The sequence below is a fragment of the Perognathus longimembris genome, chromosome 6, assembly GCF_023159225.1.
Source record: "Perognathus longimembris pacificus isolate PPM17 chromosome 6, ASM2315922v1, whole genome shotgun sequence".
Classification (NCBI taxonomy): Eukaryota; Metazoa; Chordata; class Mammalia; order Rodentia; family Heteromyidae; genus Perognathus; species Perognathus longimembris.
Genome location: NC_063166.1, coordinates 9166778 through 9188874, shown reverse-complemented (window position 1 = coordinate 9188874; position 22097 = coordinate 9166778). Strand labels below are relative to the sequence as shown.

Sequence of the window (22097 nt, the reverse complement as noted above, 5' to 3'; positions counted from 1 at the left end):
ATTGTGGACATCCCGGATTCACTGGAATGTTGGGGAGCTTGTGTTCAGGGTGGGGAAGGTTCTTCCATTGGTGCCTTCCATTAATTGAGAGTAAGAACTTGGCTATTGTTCTTCCTATGTCTTCCAGTGAGCTAGAAAGAGCCTACAAATTCCTACCACGTAGCCAAATGGAAAAGATTCTCTGTTTACAGAGAAAACACAAAAGCTTGTTTCTTCTCCATCATTAAGCAGGCTGAGTATACTTAACAGAACTTTTCCACTTACATATCCAAGTTAGGCCTATCAGGGATTTTTTTTTTTCCTTTTGCCTGAAATCTAAACATTTTAGCAACATTTTTTTTTTTGGTAGGGAAAACTATTCACAGGCCCATTCAATAAGAATCAAATAAATAGTTTGGTGGGTTTCCATCTTGGGAGTAGGATGTTTATGTAAGAAAGGCTAATAAAACCCTCTTTCAAGCCCATAAAAATGATAGTCAGAACCGGGTGGTAGAGTAGGAACTCAGGAAATGGTTGCTCATGTGCTGGAGGGAGAGGGAGAGAAAGGGCCAAGGAAGAAGGCAACTCGAGGAGAGACTTTTACGATGGTTCTTAGTCTAGCTTTGGAAAAAAAAAAAAAAAAACCCAAATAACAAGAAAAAACCGATCCCACCGGTGACAGGGCTTGAGACATTCTCACTGCTAGAAGGTGCAGCGAGGGTATAGCTCAGTGCAGCTTCCGGGGAAAGGGTGAGGGTGGGCGGGCGTAACACACGGATGCAGGATTTTGTGCAAAGGGGGTTGTCCAGGGGGAGGGCAGGCAGAGCCCTAAGGGGAAACCCTAGGCCTGCGGGAACCCTAGCCAATACTCTACAGCTCTTAGTAGAGAGCAGGCTCAGACGTTCGCTGGTCCTCGGGCTTAGACCGCCTGAGGACCTAGGAGGACAGGCCCGACCCATCACGCGCAGCACTGGATTTTAAAACAGGATGCACAAAATGCGCATGCCAAACGAAGCAAGTTTGGGTCTAATGCCTAAAACCAAAAACCAAAACTCCAAAGAATGACCTGGAAGGGGTACTCAAATACATCCGCGTTTTCAGGGGGTGGAGGCTGCGATGTTGCATGCTAAGCAATTATCCCAGGTGGGTTTTGTCCATAGTTAAGTTCAAGCTTCCTTTCTTATTTTTTATTTTGCCAGTCCTGGGGTTTGCACTCAGGGCCTGGGCACTGTCGCTGAGCTTCTTTTGCTCAAGGCTAGCGCTCTACCACTTGAGCCACAGCACCACTTCTGGCTTTTCTGTTTTCTGTGGTACTGAGGAATTGAACCCAGGGCTTCATGCATTAGGCAATCACTCTACCACTAAGCCACATTCCCAGCCCCTTTGCCTTCTCTTTTTAACTGTCATTGTCACCTTCATACTTCCCATAATGCTCTAGCTCCAGTCCATCTCATTCCAGTTCCAGGTTGGCTATGCCAATCACACAGTGCATGACTGAATAAAAATCTCCAGAGGCTACACCTTGCCCTCTACATCCTCGCCTTCCCCCCCGTCCCGCCTTCCTGCTCCCACCTGCTCCCTCTCAGGGCTCCAGGCAGAGAGGCCTAGGAACCACCACGGAACAAGCTCCACGTGCTTCTTCTACCTCTCTGTCTCTGTTCCCGCACAAATGCCACACTGTCTTGCTCCAAGCCCTGCCCCTTGGCTAAAGGGCCCTTCCACGTGCCATCTCTTCCGTGGATGTTTTCTGACCCCTGCACTCTTGTAATTCCCTCCTCCTTGGAGACTTTGTTATTCGTTGTCAGTTTTGCAGGATGTTGTGTTTCATATTCCACCTCGTGCAGTCTTACCGTAGGCGGGGCCACTCTGCCTGGAGTTCCAGGAAAAGCAGAGCCTCTGTTAGTAAATCAGGTGCTCGGGACAATCCCTGGAACAGAGCGTTGGACCCTGTGGGTGAGTTCATCTGACTAGACTGTAAGCCATAGGAACAGAGCCTACCCTTCGCCGTACGTGCTGTACTGAGTTAAACTCAACATCTGGCAACTTTTTCCTTTGGGATGACAAATGATCAAAAAACATCCCACAACACAGCCAAGACTTCAATAGTGGATGCTGGAGCTGACTCGTTCTTTTACAGTACTAAGATAGTCACTGGCATCTTAAATGGGAGATGCTTCCGTATTTAGGAATACTAAAATTACACTGAAGCAAGGTGACTATTTTCCCTAAACTAAGACTAACAGTTAGATGGTGTTTCTTATAGCACGAGACAGAAGACACCTTCAAAAGTGGAGGTTTTGTTTTTATTTTAAGTTACTAAATGTAGAATGGACTTAATGCACATGTGTCCATGTAAGTCTCTCCATATAAAACCTCTGAAGATAATTATGGTTTCATATACAGCAGTAGGAAATAATGTAGAGAAACCTTGCCTCAACTGTCCAGTTTTTCCTAACCAGAGCTGTCTCAGCCACGAGGCTCCTGGCGGTGAGATTTCCCATTTGTTACCATTCTCTAGTGACAGATAATGTTGGGTTGCTCTGCATAGACTTACTTTCCAGTCTGTACGTTGGCTTTAGTGAGATGCCTACCCAACTTTAAATTGGCTTGCTTTCTTGTTGTTGTGTTCTAACGGTTCTTTGTAATAGTTTGGGCATAAATCCTTAATCAGAGGTATGTGATAGTTAATTCCTCTCAGCATGTCACCTGACTCTTCAGTCTCTTAACTGTATCTTCATAGTCCAGAAAAACTGACCTTCAATAAAGTACAACATATCCCCCTTTTTATTTCTTTCATAGATCATGCTTTTGGTGATAAACTTAAAAATGTATTGTCTAATAAGTCTAATTCAAGTTCACCCAGATTATTTCCCCATTATCTTCCATAAGGTGTGTGTGTGTGTGTGTGTGTGTGTGTGTGTGTGTGTGTGTGTTGTATATTTACATCTATAGGGCTGGGATGTAGCTCAGTGGCAAAGTGCTTGCCTGGCAAGTATGATGTCCTGGGTTCAATCCCCAGTACCCAAAACACACTCCCCCATTTACATCTATGTCTTATTTCAAGTTTATTTTTCTAAAGGTAGAAGGTCTGTGTTTATACTCACCTTTTTCACATGTATGCACATGTTGCATTCAGTTTCTACCATCTGTGGAGAACACAGTTTCCTTCCCATTGAAGGGCTAGCACCCTTTGTCAAAGACCAGTTGGAGGTGTGTACGGGTCTACTTCTGGGCTCTCCACTCTGTTCCACAGATGCATTTGTCAGTTCTTTTGCTAATATTACACTGCCCTAATCTATTGTACCTCCACAGTACGTAGCCTCTTGCCATTAACTGTTCTTTATCAGGTTGAGAAAATCTCCCTCTCATCCTAGTTTGCCAAGAGTATTTATCAGGAATGGATGCTGTATTCTGCCTAGTGTTTGTGTTTTTCTTTTTGCATCTTATTTAGATGATCATATAAGAGTTTTCTTCTTTAGTGTATTGGACAACAGATTACAGTAATTGGTTTTTGAATGCTGAATCAGTCCTAACATCTCTGCAATAAGCCCCACTTGGTTATAGCATAAAATTCTTTTAATCACGGTTGGATTTGATTTATGGATACTTTCCTGAGGAGTTTCAAATCAGATTAACACTGTAATGGACTCTAGTGGTATTTTTCTTCTCGTATGTTAACTGCTCTCTGTGATTTGGATAATGCTGGTCTCACTGAAAGAGATGGAAAGTATTCCTTCTGCTTCTTTGTTTCAGAAAAGAATGTACATTTGTTACACTATTCTATAAAGATTATATCATTTGCATAGAGGTATGGCTTTCTTGCTTTTTTTTTAACTTGGCAACATTTTTTTTATTAGCCTCTCAATCATCATCTGAAAAGAAAACATTTTTGAGTAACATCACTAGAAACTGCTCTGATAAAGCAATTACTACTATGCATCATAAAGCAGGCACACAGTATTTTACAATCACAAACAGTACTGTCCCACATCTACAACACTAGAGGATACAATTAAAAAGGCATTATGGAGGGGCTGGGAATGTGGCCTAGTGGTAAAGTGCTCGCCTCGTATACATGAAGCCCTGGGTTCCATTCCTCAGCACCACATATATAGAAAAAGCCAGAAGTGGCGCTGTGGCTCAAGTGGTAGAGCACTAGTCTTGAGCAAAAAGAAGCCAGGGACAGTGAGTTCAAGCCCCAGGACTGGCAAAAAAAAAGGCATTATTGAGACTTGATTCTTCTTTTCCAGCAGAAAGCCCAAAGGACGGTGCGTAAAGCAAGGCACTTTCTTAGATAGGACATCCTTCCACCGGCAGCACAGTTCTAAGTCCTCACTCCATGGATATCAGCTACACACACAAACCACACCCCACAACCATGGGAACCATACAAGGACAACTGAACGAAGGCAAGCAAGACCCAGCCTAATAGCACTTGACCCTGTCTGTTACATTTGAATGGCTCCAAAGAAGGAGATGACAACGCAGCCAGACACTGCACACTGGGGCACGTCTAATATTTAATCGTCTCCTCAAAGATAACTGGGGCTGGTCAGAGGAGCCATATGTGTGTATATGTGTGCACATGCGTGAGCGCTTGTGCATGTGTGTTATGGCAGCTTGCTATTTTTATAGCATAGTAATTGGATTGTACACAAAGTTCAGTGGTAGCCGATCTCTCTTTCCTGGATGAGCAAGCACGTGGCTTTATTTCACTCCCACATATATGCCCGACTTCCTGTTCTTGCTTTATTGCAGTGGCAAGTATTTGTGGTCTCTATTGAATAAGAATGGTACAAGTGGACACGCTTGCCTTGCTCCTGATCATAGTGACACACTATTCGGCCTTGCACGATTACACAGAGCATTAGCTGTACAGGTTTGCAGATGCTCTTTAACAAGATGAAGCCATGTACTTCCACCCTTGTTGAGATTTCCATCATGAATGAATGTCAGATCATCTTTCCCTGAACTTAATATAATTTTCTTCTTGAGCTTGTAGATGTAGAGATGACACTGATGGATTGTTCACTGAACTTGCTTTGCAATCTGAAATAAACCCAATCTGACTGTGGCATGTACTTCATGCATTTTTGTATTTGACTGCCAATATCTGTTAAAAACGTGTGTGTGTGTGTTGGTACCGGCATTTGAACTTAAGGCCTCATGCTCTTGCTAGTGCTCTACCACTTGAGCCACATCTCCAGTCCAGCTTTTGGCTAGTTCCTTGGAAATAGTCTTCAGGACTTTTCTTTCAGGATTGGCTGAGTCACTATCCTTATATCTCAGTCTCCTGAATAATTAAGATTATAGGTATCTGGCCTTTTGGAGAATGTATGGGCCTAGTATTTGCCTGTGGTACTTTTGTTATTATTGTCTTAAATAGGTTTGGGGTACTTTTTGTCTGGTTTTGGTATCAGGGTTATGCTGTCTTCATAGAATAACTTACCAAGTGTTTTCTTTTCTGTCTCTTGAAAAAGATCATGTGAAATGGTTTACTGAGAGTCTGACAGAATTCTCATAAAATATCCTGGCCCGGAAATTTCCTCTTGGAGAGCTTTTAAAATATGAATTCAATTTCTGTATAACTACAAGATGATTCAATTATGCATTTCATCTTGGCAGGGCTTAGGCTAATCATTTTGATGGCTAATTTCTATGTCAGTATTTCCTACATTTACTCAAATGATACAGCAACATTTGCAAGGAAGCAATGGTCTTTAGCCTGACATTATATATACAAAATCCGCAGGCCGTGTATGAACAAAACCATCTAAAGCAAGAGAAAGGGAAAATACATTAGGATATAAGAGAAAAAGAAAAGGCAGAATGTAGATGACAGAATATCCCACAGGTGATATTTGGGGAGGCTACATCAAACACTGGAAAGGAAGCTATTACTGATGGTTTTTATCATCCAACATTGAAATGACCCTGCGCTTAATTTTATGTGGTTAAGTCCAGTCCAAGAATACTGCAATTTTCCATTGTTAAACCTGTTATTAGAATGCAAAAGGAATCAAATGTTATTATCCCTCTAATGACCAAAGCCAAAAAGCTATTTTGTCTACTGTTTTTGCAAGGCATTCAGAGTGTTTGGGACATTCCAGCTCCTAACAATGAAATCAGTGAACCAGAGAGATAGGATTTCAGAGTTAGAGCTTGTCCCAGATCTGGAGTGTGCGAAACCAGATTAACAGACCATGCTCTTAATCCAATCCAGCAAAAGTCACATTTCATTTCATTTGTCATCATCTTAGTAAAAGGAAAACCATTCTACCCTGTCTCTAAAACCTAGCAGACTCAACAGCAGTCAAATCCCATTTTCCCCAAACCAGAGGACTACACAAGTTTTGAGATGCTCTGGGATTTCAAAGTATAAAATATATCTGAAGTAAATTGGTGATAGTTACAGATATGGGAATCTCATTTATTAATATGTGTTTATTTTAATGGAATTGCCTTTCATGGAATTATAGTTCAAAATATAAGAACATTCTTAGACAGTGTGTGTATATTTGTGCAAGTGTGTGTGTGTGTGTGCACGTGTGGGGGGGATACAGTGTGAGAAGAAAAGCTGGTTACATTCTTAGAGACAAACACGGAGAATGAGTGCAAGCATGCTAAGGACACAGAGTGAGTTAAGGCATTGTACCTGTTCTTTTCCTGGAGGAGAATGTCAGGAAGTATGGAATTCCTTCTGATTTTAATTTTGTTAAAAAGCGAAGAAAAGTCACCAAGTCAGTCTTAACCCAGTGAAGCTCATCAATCCTTCAACTGTAGACATTGGAGGTGGGAAGGACATTAATATTATTTAACCCAATGCTTATCTTTATAGACAGACAGGGAGAAGCACAGAACAATGAAAGAATTTATCTGAGACTGGAATCTAAATGTCCTGACTACCAATCAAGTACTCTGTATATTACACGTCCAGTGCTATTTTCTCCCTCTCAGTCCTGCCCACAGTCAGGCTGTACCTAATCACATCAGTTAAATTCAGACGAATACAACTCAGGCTCTGTTCCCCTCTCTCTCCTCTCTCATCTTCATAGTATCAATGTAATAGATAACCTTAAAAATTATGTAACTATACCTCTGAGAAATTTACTAGAAACATAAATACCCAGCAGGATGACCAGACACCAATTACATGTAACATCCACTCAAGGTTTCTGACTTTTTGAGCTAACTCCTTAATATCCACAGCCTCTGTAAAAATTGTGGTATGTCTTTTGCCGTGCCAGCATACAAGTGCAAACATGGAGGTTTTAACACTTGCTCTACTGCTAATCAACTTCTTGTGTGACTCTGGGAAACTCATCTTTCTTTGGGCTCAGTATCCTCAATCAGCAAAATGAGGAGAGTCTCATCTTCTCTGATTCACCTTTCTTTTCAGATTCAACCCAGTTCAAGGTTTGTTTATTTTGTTTGTTTCTATATTTCTTGGGTCCTTCTCTCCCTCTCCATGCTCATCCTAGCCAAACTCTTCAACCTGGACTCTGGGTTTAGGTGGGACTCATAGAAAGCAATTTTAAACAAGACTTAGTCTAGAGACATAGAGGTCAGATCGGAGGCTAGAAAGTGAGTTAAGAAGTAGTTAGAATAAAGTCTAATCTCACACTGAAAGTTATCGGCCCAGTAGCCTCCTCTCTCATAACCTAGCATGTTCCTTTCCTAGGCATCACAGGACCCACTTAGTAACAGCAGTAAATAATCAGCCTCCACCCTCCTTCACCTTGAGATGGAACTCCTTTGGTGTAGCTACAACCATCCAAGGCAGCAAGATCCCCTTAGAGTGACCTTCAGGTCTGAGCAGCTGCAAGACCCCTTATCTACTACTCGGGCAGCAGCCATAAACCCCAACCCTCCACGAGGAAGCCCCTGGTCACTTCCACACCGGAGCCCTGGTCCACGCATCCACCCCAGAGTCTTGGCCTCCTAACCTTGGAGGTTATATAGGTCACCTCAGACAATAGCCCCCACTTCTCTCTTGTGAGAAGGGGTCTTGCCAGTCCCTTTGCTGACAATCAACTTTTCTTTGTTCTTTGTGCCTGGATGTCAGTGTGGTTTTCTGACCAAGTCTAATTGCCTCTAACACAACTCTTTCTAAAAATGCCTCCATTGGACTTCTCCAATGGCACCTTGTTTCAGTCCACTGGGCTGTAACAAAATAGAAACTTGGAAGATGATTAAACAGACAAAAAGCTAGCAATGTGTCTCTCACAGGCCACAGAAGCAGCAAGTCCAAGATCAGGGCACCAGTCCAGCCAGGTCAGATCGGCGACAGGCCCCTTCCAGGCTGTAGACTCATTTCTCGTGGCACCTTCTACGTGACAAAAGGCACAAACAAACTTCCTTGGGCACTGATTCTAGTCAGGGAGGCTCCACCTTCAGGGCCCAATCACATTTCACATCCTACGGGCCCCAGCTCCTGATAGGTCACATTGGTAACGAGGTCACATGGGCCCCTCAGTGGGACATTTGGACCACAAGGTCCTCAACACGCAGCCTCATGTCCTATCCTTCCAGTGTAATAACTTCTTCCATTCTCCATAACCTTTATTCTAATAGTTTTTAAAGCCAATATTTTCTCCAGGAGTCCTCTCCTTCCTCTTCATTCTTTTTTTTTTTTTTTTTTTTTGGCCCATCGTGGGGCTTGGACTCAGGGCCTGAGCACTGTCCCTGGCTTCTTTTTCTCAAGGCTAGCACTCTGCCACTTGAACCACAGCGCCACTTCTGGCCATTTTCCATATATGTGGTGCTGGGGAATCGAACCCAGGGCTTCATGTATAGGAGGCAAGCACTCTAGCCACTAGGCCATATCCTCAGCCCCTCCTTCCTCTTCATTCTTAAGGAAGTATTTACGATCCAAATAATAATTTCATTTCCCAACTCCCTCTCACAAATATGGTAAGCATAAAAGAGTTGACATGCAAAAACTCTCAGCCAATGCCAATGGAACAAGACAGAGTATAAAGATTAGAAATTATTTTATTTCTTCTTATCTTTTGCAAATTAAAATAACTGGTTGTTAATCTTTCCTTTTTATTGTTAATCTTTATTATAGAGAATTGATATAATACTCCTAAATGACTGAAAATATTTAATAAGGATATTAAAAAAACACTTTTTTTCTTGGCCATAGGCAACTTCTGATATATGAAGATCCTACCAATTAATATGTCTACTTTAGGCAGATACTCAAACAAGCAGTGAGAAGTATTACATAAACGAGGGCAGGGTGGCTTACTCTATTAAGAGATAAGCTTTGGGGACTATTTACGTTTCAGTGTCAATCTAATTGATTAATAATCCATCTGAGTGACAATCTGAAATGATGATGAGTGTTAATCTCAATGACAGAAGGAAAGGATTTGGGAAAACTTTCCATTTCTCTCCTCATTCATATTCTCAAACTCTAATTGACATACTTTCTCCAGCGAAAGGCCACAATTAGAGGAATTCCTGGGGTTGATGGGGAGGGGTAGAGTAACACTATCCTATCCCATCAATGCTTGAAGCATCCAGAATGTTCTCAGAGGCCTTGTACTACACTGGCTTATGCCAACTCTCCGCTTATGCCAACTCTCCAAATGGCGCCTTTCCCAAGAAAGGGGTTTCAAGAAATTTTAGTTTCTCTCACTACCATCCAGTTGACATGACAGAGAAAAAAAAAAAAACCCACTATATTTTACAGAGAGATTCTGTTATCCAGGATTTTGCTAATTATGATTGAGACCAGAAACACACAATGTTTCAAAGAAAACAGTTGAAGGGAAAACATCTGAAAACAATTTCCCCCCATTCTTTGTTGTTTGGCTACTCACGGCAGGTCTTCCAATCTGGAGGCTTCATGTCTTGGATCTAGTAGATCGTAACCACACTCATTGTAGATTTCCAAGTAGGAAATGTGTGTGGTGTATATTTTGCTGCTGTCCTGATTAGAAAAGGGAGAGATGTTATTTAATGACTATAAATAACAATTCTGCTTTTAGAGAAAGACAAACACACTTATCCACGTAGTGTCTTCATAGCTTCTCTCTTTTCCTTTCCATTTTATATGGTTTACATTTTCAGTTCGTGACACTTTCAAGTTGCCATTACCATATGCATGAAGCTTATTCTGTTTTTAATGGCCAACACCCACAATTACAAGTAACTTCAGTCTGTTATTTTTTTTATTGGTTCCACATTATACATAAAAACTTAGTAGACACTTACAATGAGCCAACTTGGTTGTAGAACTGTATAACACACCATCTTTTAGTTTCCAGACCAAAAAAAAAAAAAGCAAAAGAAAAACAAACTTACATCCTGTGAATAGACTATTCATAAAAGAACATAGATCATTACTTTGGTTCCAAAACTTCAGTAGCAAAATAGTTTCCATCTTCAATCATAATTCCTTTTTTACTTTTCTAATAAAGAATACTTTTCTGATGACACAAATAGAAAATAATGAAAGGAAGTATGATTCAGGGGTCTAGAGCATCTGCCTAGCAAGCATAAAGCCGTGAGCTCAAACCCCGGAACCTCCAAATGCTAAAATCCCAGTCCAATAAACTGTGGGCCTTCTTGCACTAGGCCTCGAGTTTCATGCTCAGTAAAATAAGGAACCAAAGGTAATAAATCCCTGTGTCTTTTTAGTTGAAAATGAATTATTCTTTGGTCCTCAAATGGCTCAAACTCTATCAATACAGACATTGCTATTTCATTTTTTTTAAATGCTGAGTGAAACATGGAAGTAACTCTTTGCTCACATGTGACAACATTGATCACTCAAGCTGTGGCTCAAATCCCACGTGGGAGCTTCCGTCGAAGATGACCACAGACTCCCAACCCAGGGCCGGAACATCTACTGGTGTGAGGCCTCTTCATGATTTCACCAGATCTGCACAACTCTGGCTCACAGCTTGCTTTAGTACAGGTATCAGTATAAAGACAAGAAATGCAAGACAGGTTCTGTGTGGCCACTGGTGTAATTCAGTGTCTCCCACAACACTCCATGGAACATTCCAGGGAATTCTGTGCTGTGGTCCACGAATGCACTTGGCTCCTCTCTCAGACATCCTTCTGCAGTGCTCTATGCCCCACGGAGGCCCGTGTGTTTCTAACAGTTATCTGGACATACCCCGGCCAGCCTCTGGAAATTACGGCTTGGCGTTTTAGCAAAGAGTTCTGCGCTCTTCTTGGCGTCAAACAAAATTGGGCTTGAGCGCTGAATCTGCTCTTTCTACTCAGCACAGGATCGTCGTTCTGTACTTCACCATGACCACACACCAGGGAGGGAGGAAGAATCCTGATCTCGCCAAACGAGTGTGACAGAGAAATGGGGCCTTGGGTTTGAAATCCTACCCAATGTGTGTGGCCTACAACAGGTGCCAGTCTTGCTGCGATTGCTATTGCTGTTGGTGGTGCTTTTATTTATTAAGTTGAGAAGCCTCCAAGTGGAGAATGAATTATGTGAACACAAAAGGACAAAAAGAGAACAACAAAAAGAACAGCCAACTTGTACGCTGGTCTGCGGTGGAGCAACCTTCTCCCAGGAACCAGAATGAACTATAAGAAGTTGGGACGAACAGCAGGTCCTCTCTTTGAGATGAGAGGGATAAAGACTTCTGGCTCCTCCAGCTTGTGGATTTTCTGGATTTTTACTGGAACACACACTTAAAATCCATTGAACTATGTGGCAAAGCTACCTTTCCTTATGACTCCTTTCTGGTGTCTTGCTTGCCAGACTGTAATGTAACACACATGTTTCCTGCAGACATTCTTCCCTTTTGCTCCCCCAAACAAGTATGAACCTCACAATACTCAGAAATAGTGAGCAGGGTCAGTTCTCTTTCCTTAAAAAAGCAGTGACCATTTGTTCTGATGGCACTCACAAGCATTTCAGGACCCATATGCCCTGGGCTCTTAAGTTACCATGAAATGAAGACTTTGCAACAAGTCAAATGTCACCTTTAAGCAAGTTCCAGTGGCCCTGGGGCAGTCAGCTGGGATCTCTGGGCACCAGTGTGCATTTTATGCTATCCATTGTGGATAAACTTCCTGTTGCCTCCCTTTAAAAGTTGCCTGATTGACTGCCATCCAATGCAATTAAAATAAATGTACTGGCTAGCGCCAGTGGCTCAGGCCTGTAATCCTAGCTATTCAGGAGGCTGAGATCTGAGGATCATGGTTCAAAGCCAGCCCTGACAGGAAAGTCTGTGAGACTCTTACCTCCAATGAACCACCAGAAAACCAGAAGTGGTTCTGTGGCTCAAAGTGGTAGAGCACTAGCCTTGAGCAAAAAAGCCCATGACTGACAATAAAGCAAACAAGCAATCAAGCAAGCGCTGTGCTCCAGGGTGCAAACTGTCCATTCACAGGTTGCTTCAGCCGCACATTGGCCAATCATCTTTTTCCAAACCCAGGAAGTTACTTGGGACCACTCCACGTGGGAGATGTAACAATGAACCCAATGGGTGAGAAGTTCTTGAGAGATATTTCCATGTCCAGAGCTCTATGTTAGGAAGTGCAGGGGAAACTAAAAAGAGATAAGAACTATATTTCATTAGGAGAGGATCTGTTGATTCTGCTCAATGGAAACTGAAGTTGGCTTCATTTGTTCCGAGAGTTTCAAAGGCTTCTCTGAAAGTGGTCAGGCATAACTTTGCCACATGCACCTGTATGAATATTCATGGCTGTGGTAATAAGCATCACCCACCGCGCGTGCACTGTGGGGTCAGCCCCTTCATACGCTGTGTGTCCGGCCTCCACGAGCACAGCCAAACGATGCAGGCCATGGGCAGCCATGGTACCCTTAGTCAGAACCAGGTCAGCCCACCCCACACCAACCCCATCCATTTCCCCAAGACCACATGTTTTTTTTCTATTAGGCCACAGCAATAAAAAAAACTTCTAGAAATCATACTCTGACTTTGTGAAACGTGAGACTAGGGCAGGTAATATCAAAAGTAAATGAGTAAGCGAAGAGAAGCGTTTTGGACACAGCCTCTCCGTCATCCTCACCCCCCCTCCCGTCCACATTCTCTGGCTTGCAGACTCGGTACGCTCGAGCTGGCGAGAGATGAGCTGAACGAATGGATAATTGCTACTTTATGGATGGCAATTAGAATTATGCAGATCTCAGCGATTTCTTCTCATCTTTGCAACTCAAAATGCAAATAACCGACAGTAAGAGAACTTTTTGGAGTGTTTCCGCCCCCCCCCCCCCGCCCCGTTTTGTTAAATGACCTAGTTAGGACATTCGTTATAAAGAATATGTGCAAACCAGGAATTGCTGGAGCTAGAACGGATGCTGAAAAGTCCCTGCTTCCACCGAGGTGCCTCCGAGGGCATTGGTTGAAACCTCACCAGCAAAATAAAGTGAGCCGAAGCTGTGGAGACAGCACGGTGCGTGGAGTGTGCTAATGGGCGCTGAGTTTGCTTGGACAGACTCCCAGGATTGAGCTTCAGATCCAGTGTTTACATGAACCCAAAGGGCAATATTAAATCAGAGGCTCCATTCTCCAAACTGTAAAATGGGGATGAGGATAGCGACTTGGTTAGCTGTGTTACATGTTAGGTAATGATCAAACATGTAGAGGCACTCAGGAAATGCCAGAAACAGGGAAGACGGGGAAAGTCCTCTTTATAATAATAATGCTGATCCTAAGGAGGTTTGTTCTCTGATAAACACCTTTGACTTCCTAAAAGCGTGGAAAGAAGCTGCCACACAATGCTTTTTTGAGGGCTGCCATGGCTACATGAAAGGCCTATTGTGGCAAAAGGCTATACCACAGTTTCTTACTGAGCAACTCCAGCTGTTAATAAGGTGGGAGCAGGTAAAAAGGTGCCGTCTGCTCTTTTAAGCTCCATGGGTGTGTATGATACAAAACCCAAGTCTTTGCCAAAGTAGCAGCAGCTTTTTAGTGAATGAGAAGAACCTTAATTTCTACTTCTCCAGCAGAATCCTATCCTTTCCTTAAACGTAAAGGCCAGAGTTATGAGACAGTGATCATTTCTCGTGTAGTTACAATAGGATATAGTGTCGTAGCACATTTCCTGGCCACGGCGAATTTGTGCAGAATATATGAAATACAAAAGGAGCTTCGCTTTGTACCTTCTGCAACTGCTCGAAGATGTAGGATAGCGTCCTTGGGATAATGCCTCTGTCGCTGTAGCGCTCAGCCCCGCCCGTGATGGTGAAGGTCTTGCCACTGCCCGTCTGCCCGTACGCAAAGATGGTACTGTTGTAACCTGCCAACACACTGGAGGAAGGAAGAAAACAACCTGAGCGTCAACATATGAGATGACTGACACCGTAACAGCCATCGTACCAACACGGCGGCGGTGACAGCAGAGAGATACTTCGGGGTGCAAGTTATCTAGCTAGAACTTACCTTTCAATCTAGGAATCTCAGCTTGCTGGTATGATGAGATAAATGTAATGGAACCCAATTATCTTTAATATTTTCTTCCTATTTTGCTACGTTGGAAGTGAATCAAAAGCATATGTTCATAAAGATGGCCTGGGTAAGTGCCACCGCGATGTGGCAAGCTCTCTATCTCATCTGGTACCTTACATGGTGAGGAGCCATCCCTTGAACACCAGGTGCACACTCTGTGTGCTACGATGTAACACCAGGTGCACACCCTGTGTGCTACAACAGAATACCAGGTGCACAAGCTGTGTGCTGTTACAGAACACCAGGTACATACTCAGCACTACTATAGGACACCAGGTACACACTCCTTGTTCTCTACACATCTTGTGTAATTCCCTAGCTGATGTTTAGCACCCACTGAACATCCTCCAGGAATCTCCTCCCATTTCTTCCTTTGAGTGCCTTTCTGCTGGAAGACACTGGTCCACGAACGAGTTCTGCAGCCCTGCCTGGCAGCCTGGGATCTATCTGGTGGTGGTCTGAAGCACCCTTGATCTTCGCAGCCTTTGCAAACCACCACCTGGAACATTGGTTTTTCACGACGTGCCTGACACAATGAAGGCTTTGAACACTGAGTCTTTCATCTCTGCTACACACAACAATAAATGCTTGGTGCTTCACTGTCTCTCTTGTTACAAGGGACCCCTTGATCTCCAACATGTTTTCATGGAACCGGCTACGATGATGTCAGCTAATGGCCCCCATATTGTGAGGGTTTCTTTCTCTTTGTAAATAGTTTGGCTCCTCTGACATCTCTCTTCATGGTCCATGCTGAGAATCTTTCTCTTCTACTACTATGAAGGGCCTGTGGACCACCCGTTCATGCCTGCATGCTGAATGACCTGATCTTACAACGTCCAGTCAAAACACACCTCTGGGGCTGGGGATATGGCCTAGTGGCAAGAGTGCCTGCCTCATATACATGAGGCCCTGGGTTCGATTCCCAAGCACCACATATACAGAAAATGGCCAGAAGTGGCGCTGTGGCTCAAGTGGCAGAGTGCTAGCCTTGAGCAAAAAGAAGCCAGGGACAGTGCTCAGGCCCTGAGTCCAAGCCCCAGGACTGGCCAAAAACAAACAAACAAACAAACAAAAAAACCACACCTCCGGCACAGAGCCCCTTATCCAGTGGTCAGTTACATCCTTGGCATATTACACAATGAACAAACCAACAGTAACATCTTCAGTCACAGATCCATGCATGTTTTGTTTTTTTTTTTTCCTCCACAGTGTTATCAGTGTTTTCAGAATCACAGGACTTAATGCAGGGAGGAGGAAAAAAAAGTATCAAGACCATGACTCAACTTCTATTTTGAGAATTGTAGTGATTTTTCTTTATGTGTTTTGACACGGAGACAACACACTGTTGAAATTTCTCAGCCTGCAAGACACTGGAATCGCCAAGACACATTTATGCAGATGATGATGGAATCTTTTTTCCTCCCAGAATGTGTCATCAATGATAGAGGAACGTCTCCTTCACAGTATCATTTGAATATAGGGTGTTGCTTGGCCATAAATGCCCTAGGTAAATGAAGTCTATAACTTAAAGAACCAGTCCTTAAACCTTTTCATTCTTTATATGAAATGTTCTAAAACACATTAGGCACTGCCTGTCTTGGAAAGCAAAAGAATACGAGCGCATGAACACTTCCATTTAAAAAGTGATCGAGATAATGCCGTGAGTCCTGTAACCTGTCCCACTGGTGCCCACTAATCGTTACATCTGGTTTTTTATCTTCCAATCTTACTTTATGCTGAGGGATGGCCCTGTGGATCTGCCCCTAGTATGAGCGCCCCCTACTGTCACTGTCTGTAAATGAAAAACCAGATGAAGAGCCTCCCAGAACACTGTGTAAAATAAAAGGAATGCAGGCTCCACTTACAGAGAGTCCTATGGCTGTTGATTGCCCCACAAAAAAACAAAAACAAAAACAAAAAAAAGGAAAGGAAGGAAGATAGGGTTGTGGACAGGCAACTGTCTCTAGTTCCTTTATTTGAAGATCTCTCATCCCAGCTCAGTCTCACATTTGCTCTTCCCTGGGACTCAGGCAAACTGAAGCTAGAGGAAGAGGAATGGTGGCGGAAATCCTTTCCTTTATAAGAACAATGACATCAGTGGCAAAAAATGGTCAAAATTACCTTTCCCAAAGAACCCTAGGGCTTACCCAAAAGTGTCCAACCAACCAAGGGGTATTTATTTAAGAAAATCGGCTGAAACTCAGTGTAAACAGTAAGTGTCATGGTACTTTCACGTGAACATGCCCGGCCTCCTTTCCCCAGCTCCATGGAGGCCTTGAAACACAGTAGTCCTGAGGCCAGAGGAGCTGTGGAGACCCGCAGCTCAGCCATGGGAAGAGGAGGGAGGACATGTTTGGAGTTCCTCAAAAGTCCCTGGTCCCAAGGCATTGCCCTTCTCTGACCTTTCTGGAATCTCTGTGGAGCAGCTCCACTTGTGTGCCTAATTGTGTCCTAACTCAGAGTCCATGCCGTGTGAGCCATTCTCACAACCATTCTCACAGTGTTTGTGGAAAACAATCGGAGGCAAGTGTGTAACGTCGGAGCTGCAGGGAGTCAGGGAAGAAGGTGGCCAACTCACAAGAGAGACGTGTGGAATATGCTGTGAGCTGCTTTGTGAAGGTCAAATTTGGCGTATGTAAATCCTATCACATCAAAACTGCTCTAATAATAAAATGGCAAGGAAGAATCTATACTAAATTGTTAGTAACAACTGTTTATCGCCTTTTGTGTAGTCTTTTTAAGAGGTAGAAAAGGGGATTCGTAATAAATGAAATGAACTAGTGACAAACTCAGCAGTGAGTCATTTTGGTGAGAAATGTTCCTGTATTTCCTAAAATGAACAGTGGTGGCTACCTTTTAATCCATCACAGCTAGAGACAGTCCTGACAGGTAAAGAAACCAACCTTTATAAACTCAGAGGTTGATGGTTACATGGTATTTCTGTTATGGAAATCCTCTCCTTTTTGAAAAAAAAAAAGACTTTTCTCTGGGAATTTAAATTATAAAGTGAAGATATTCTGTCAGTTCTTATCATTTAATATCTGCATGAATAAAACAAAAATAAAGCTTCTACCCTTGGGGAGATTATAAAATGATACATACTCCCCACATTTCATTTCCTTCTAGAAAACTACCAATAATTCTTAAGTGAATATTATTCTTTGTTTAACCTGGCCTAAAGTAGAAGATTGTCTAAACATATCTGCATAATGTGAGACATTTTCCTTACCCCGAGTGGAAAGGCTAAACAGTTTCTTACAGAGTTTAAGTCAGAGTAACCAATAAAATTATTGTGATGATAATTTAGTGCACTAAAACAAAAAAAAACTGGATAAATTCTAGTCCTTGCAGTTTAAAGGGATGATCAGATGGTTGGGACAAAAGAAACAAACTAGTAGAATGTTGGATTTTATCACTAGTGCCATTAGAGATCTTCCATTTACATTCTAGTCAGCAGAAGAATTCTCAGTAAGGTATTTCTGAGAAACAGAGAAACGAGGCTCAAATGGCTGCTGAACCCAGGACCAGCCTGGACTCGGAGACTCGTGCAGGACTGGCTTCGTTTCTGCAGGCATGGACAGGTAAGCTGGAACCCTAAGAAGGCTAGCTTAGCTTAATCTAAAATCTGAGCCTTGGGACAACTAAGAATCAAAGAAACAACATGCATTTATATTTTATATGCTGCTGAAAGAAACAAAACAAAACAGTTCATTCAAAAAACACAGCCCAATTAGTACTAAGACAAAATTTGTTTAAGACGATGTGTGTTGTCTTTATGTTTAACTTGAATTTAAAAAAACAACAACACATCTTTGCTTAATATCAGGAAGACAAATTTGGGACCAGAGTGAAAATTAAACTTTCCTGTTTTAAATATACAGTTAATTTCTTTACTCTCAGATTGCCTTCCCAGTTCTGAGAGCCAAAAGCTGAACCTCCCTTACACTGAAGTGGTTAGAACAGTTCTTTCCAGCCCACAGTTGCCTTCCTTCTACAATAACGCCCCACGGTGGCACCAGCCCTATGAGCAGCTGTGTGTGTGTGTGTGTGTGTGTGTGTGTGTGTGTGTGTGTGTGTGTGTGTGCTGGTCCTGGGGCTTGAACTCAGGGCCTGGGCACTGTCCCTGAGCTTTTTTGCTCAAAGCTAGCAGTCTACCACTTGAGCCACAGCGCCACTTCCGGCTTTTGGTAATTGATTGAAGAGTCTCACAGACGTTCCTACCCAGGCTGGCTTTGAACCACAATCCTCAGATCTCAGCCTCCTGAGTAGCTAGGATGAGAAATGTGAGCCATGGGCACCTGACAGCTTGTTGTTTTTTTTATGGAGCAAGTGACTTAACCTGCTCACCTTAGACCCCTCTGCTTGCATAAATCCAGAAGGCTGTATATTTTTGAGACCTGGAAGCTGAAAGACACAGTAACTTATAATTGACACGATGCAACTCTACTTTGCCCTATATAGACCATGATTCCCTTGTTCCTTATGCCAAAGGATCATGCAACCTTTAAGTCTCTAGCAGGTATTAGGTTATGAGCCATTCCCTGTCTGTTCAGGGGGAGAAATGGGGAAACAGGCTGTGGATGGGGCGGGCGGGGGGGGGGGGGGGCGGGGGCGGATGTGAGAGTAGGAGCCATTGAGAGCATATCTTTCTGCCCCTCAGACTCCCTGCCCCAACCCTCCCTTCTTCTAAGAGGCCTCCATCTGAAAACACAGGGGTAGGGGTGGGAGGCACGGGACTCAGGCCTGGCCTGTCACATTCCCTCCGCCCTGGCCCTGCCTGACTTTAACAGCCTCGGTTCCAAAGAGGCTGAGGGTAGCCTCAAGGAGGGCAAATAAGAGTGTCTCCCATCTGGATTTTTTTCTGCCGGGGTCCTGGGCTGCCGGATGTTGCACGCTCTGCCCTTGCAGCGTTGGGCATGTTTCAGGGAGGAGGAGGAGGAGGAGGAGGGGGAGGAGGAGGGGGAAGAGGAGGGGGAGGAGGAGGGGGAGGAGGAGACCGGCTATGCCAGTGTAAGGACCACGGCCCTGGTTTCTTTCAGGACTCCCTTCAATCCTTGGAATGAACTCTGGTATGGGAGCCAAGAAACTTTCTCTTTCAAGTTAGGATTCCACTTTATCGCAACCTCAACAGTTTCTAGAGTGATCTGAAAGATACCTCCAGTCCCTTGACGTAGACCAGGAGTCCCGAGCTGGCACTGGCTCTTTCTACAGGAATGTCTCAATTTACCTCACCTGGACCGTCTGTGTGTGGGACATGGGCGGGTCCCACACTCCGCCACGTCCTACAGTCAGCTGCTTTCCAAATGCAGGTAGTTCTCCTGGACCCGAAGAAGGCGGGGCTTCTGTCACTGCTCATTAACAGAGCCCAATCACAGAGCAGTCTTTGTGAATGCCCCCCCCCCACACACACACCAGGGCTGTACCTTAGGCCATTCACTTTGTTAGTCACATCATGGCATTCGCGCCCGCCATGCACGTGGACCTCCGCGAACCACCTCCCCGGAGGTAGTGTGCAACGTGGAGGTTCTGCTCAAAGCACTTAAGTTAGTTTCCCTAGGCTAGACATTGTCTTCTCTAAAACCATTCTTAGATCATTTGCAATCTCACTCCTATGATATATTAATGCGATTGTAAACCCGGGTAAAGAAAGCGAGTGAGCTCCGTGCATAGTTCATTTTGGTCAATCTAAATCAGATCCTTGGGGTAAGGGGTGGTTTATGTACTTATGTCCGGATCATTCAAAGTAAGCACCTGGCAGGCCGACTGATTTCTGGACCAGGGTCGCCAACAAGAGACCCAGCATCCACATGGAACCAGCTAGGCTTGCTTGGTAGCCCTCCCCTTCCCTTTCCCCTCCCTCCTTTCCCCCCGCCCCTCCTTTCCTTTCTGGAGTCCAATGCCCTTAGCCCTCAGGACCTGTGTCCTCCGATTCACACACAGTTCTCGCCAGGGCCCGTGCTTCACACTGGTTTGCCTCACAGTGACCGCTGGCTTTCCAGAGGAATGTTGAGTTCTGAAATGCAACTCAGCAAATGCTAAGAGAACAGCATGTTGATTTTTTTAAAGTCAACATAAACAAAGCTAAATATAAGTATCCTCCAGGTCTTGAAATGTGATAAACAATTCCCTTATCCCATCCACGGCCCAAGAGACAGAGCAGATAGAGTTTCCGTCACTGTCCACATTTCATCAGGGAAGCAAGAAAGTTGGTGATTTCTTCAAGAACAGCTGCTTGGGCACAATCAGGACTGTCACTTTTAGATGTTTCACAAACCCCTCCTCAAGTTATATAAATGATTTACAAACGCCTTGAAGAACTTGCCACTGCTTTTCTGGGGACCTATAGAGAGTCTTTTTAGCTCCCTGACTTCAGGGATTCATTCACAGTCTTGTTCCAACTACTTCAAACCAAACTTTGCAGGGGGCAGACATGTCACTTCACAAAATCCATAATCCAAGCAGCCTCCGCGGAAGGACCTGTAAGATCTTACCCACACGGGATGGCTTCATAGCCGTGATTCCATGGACTCGTTCCAGGCCCAAGCGCTCTCTAAATGAAGCTGTTTATTTCCTGAGTTCCTGAGGAAACCATTTTGTTTTCATATTAATAATAAGCAGCTTAGCTCTGGACACATGACAGAAATGGATGAAACTTCAAGAGAAGAAAATAAGCCCTCTGAACACGATCCAGTTCTGCAATATGTTCTGGTTTGAAGTGGAGCCTACAGTATTAAAAGGCGAAGGCTACGGTTTTATCTTATTTACATGAAAAATGCATTTGCTGTGGCATTTCTGACAGATACTTTTTTTTAATGACCCTCGAGAGTAAACACTTAGATTCATTAAATACGTAATCATTCTCAGATGATCATCTAAAATAGCCAACTGAAATGAAACAAAGTATGGTATCAACCCATTATCTATAGAAATACTACATAAAATCCAAATCCGAAGGTTTCTTTCGTAGGGCTACAAAAGAACATGGAAAACAATTTTTCTGAAAATTGTAACGCTGAGGTCGCCACTGGAAAATTGATTATGTTTTTTTAAACCTCCACTATATTATGAGAAGTCTAGTACTGGGGTTCTGAGGATTTATAGGACGGGAACATTTATTGTCAAGAAACTTGCAGTGGGATACATGATTGCGCGTGCATACATACACACACACACACACACACACATACACCTGCAGCCTTAAAATCAGTCAATCAAAAGTGATGTAGAAGTTCAGGCTTGGGAATGTAAACCACATTCAGGTCACTGGAAGCAAGTGAATAGGCTCAAGGTGTGTCTTACTCCAAATATGATATTCTTCCTGTTATCTAGGTTGTCAAATGGGGCTACTTTTTTTGTAATTTATTTATTAATTAAAGAAAAGTTTTTTTTGACAAGGTGTTGTGCAAAAAGGGTACAGTTACATAGTAGGGCAGTGTGTACATTACTTGTGATATCTTACATCCTGTTTTTCTTTCCCTTCCCTAGGTCGGTAGACATATATACAATATACAATGTACCAAGAACATATACAATAGCCACGTGGCCTACGCTGAAGAAAAATCGCCTAGGGCTTTAAATGTAATGTCAACAATAGACACTACGTCGACAATAGTCTTATATGAACGTACATACATAGCTTTTGAGCTATTGTATTCCACTGAG

The 22097-nt window shown here is 43.4% G+C and overlaps 1 protein-coding gene across 1 annotated transcript in view; it reads right to left on the bottom strand.

Moving 5' to 3' along the window:
* Kif6 (kinesin family member 6) overlaps window positions 1-22097 on the bottom strand; it is a 230391-nt gene that overhangs the window by 165106 nt on the left and 43188 nt on the right. Inside the window, exons 4-5 of the mRNA XM_048349203.1 lie at window positions 14090-14237; window positions 9810-9919 (exon numbers count right to left, since the gene is read on the bottom strand). Coding sequence (XP_048205160.1) covers window positions 9810-9919; window positions 14090-14237 — 258 coding nt within the window. The remainder of the gene's footprint in view (window positions 1-9809; window positions 9920-14089; window positions 14238-22097) is intronic.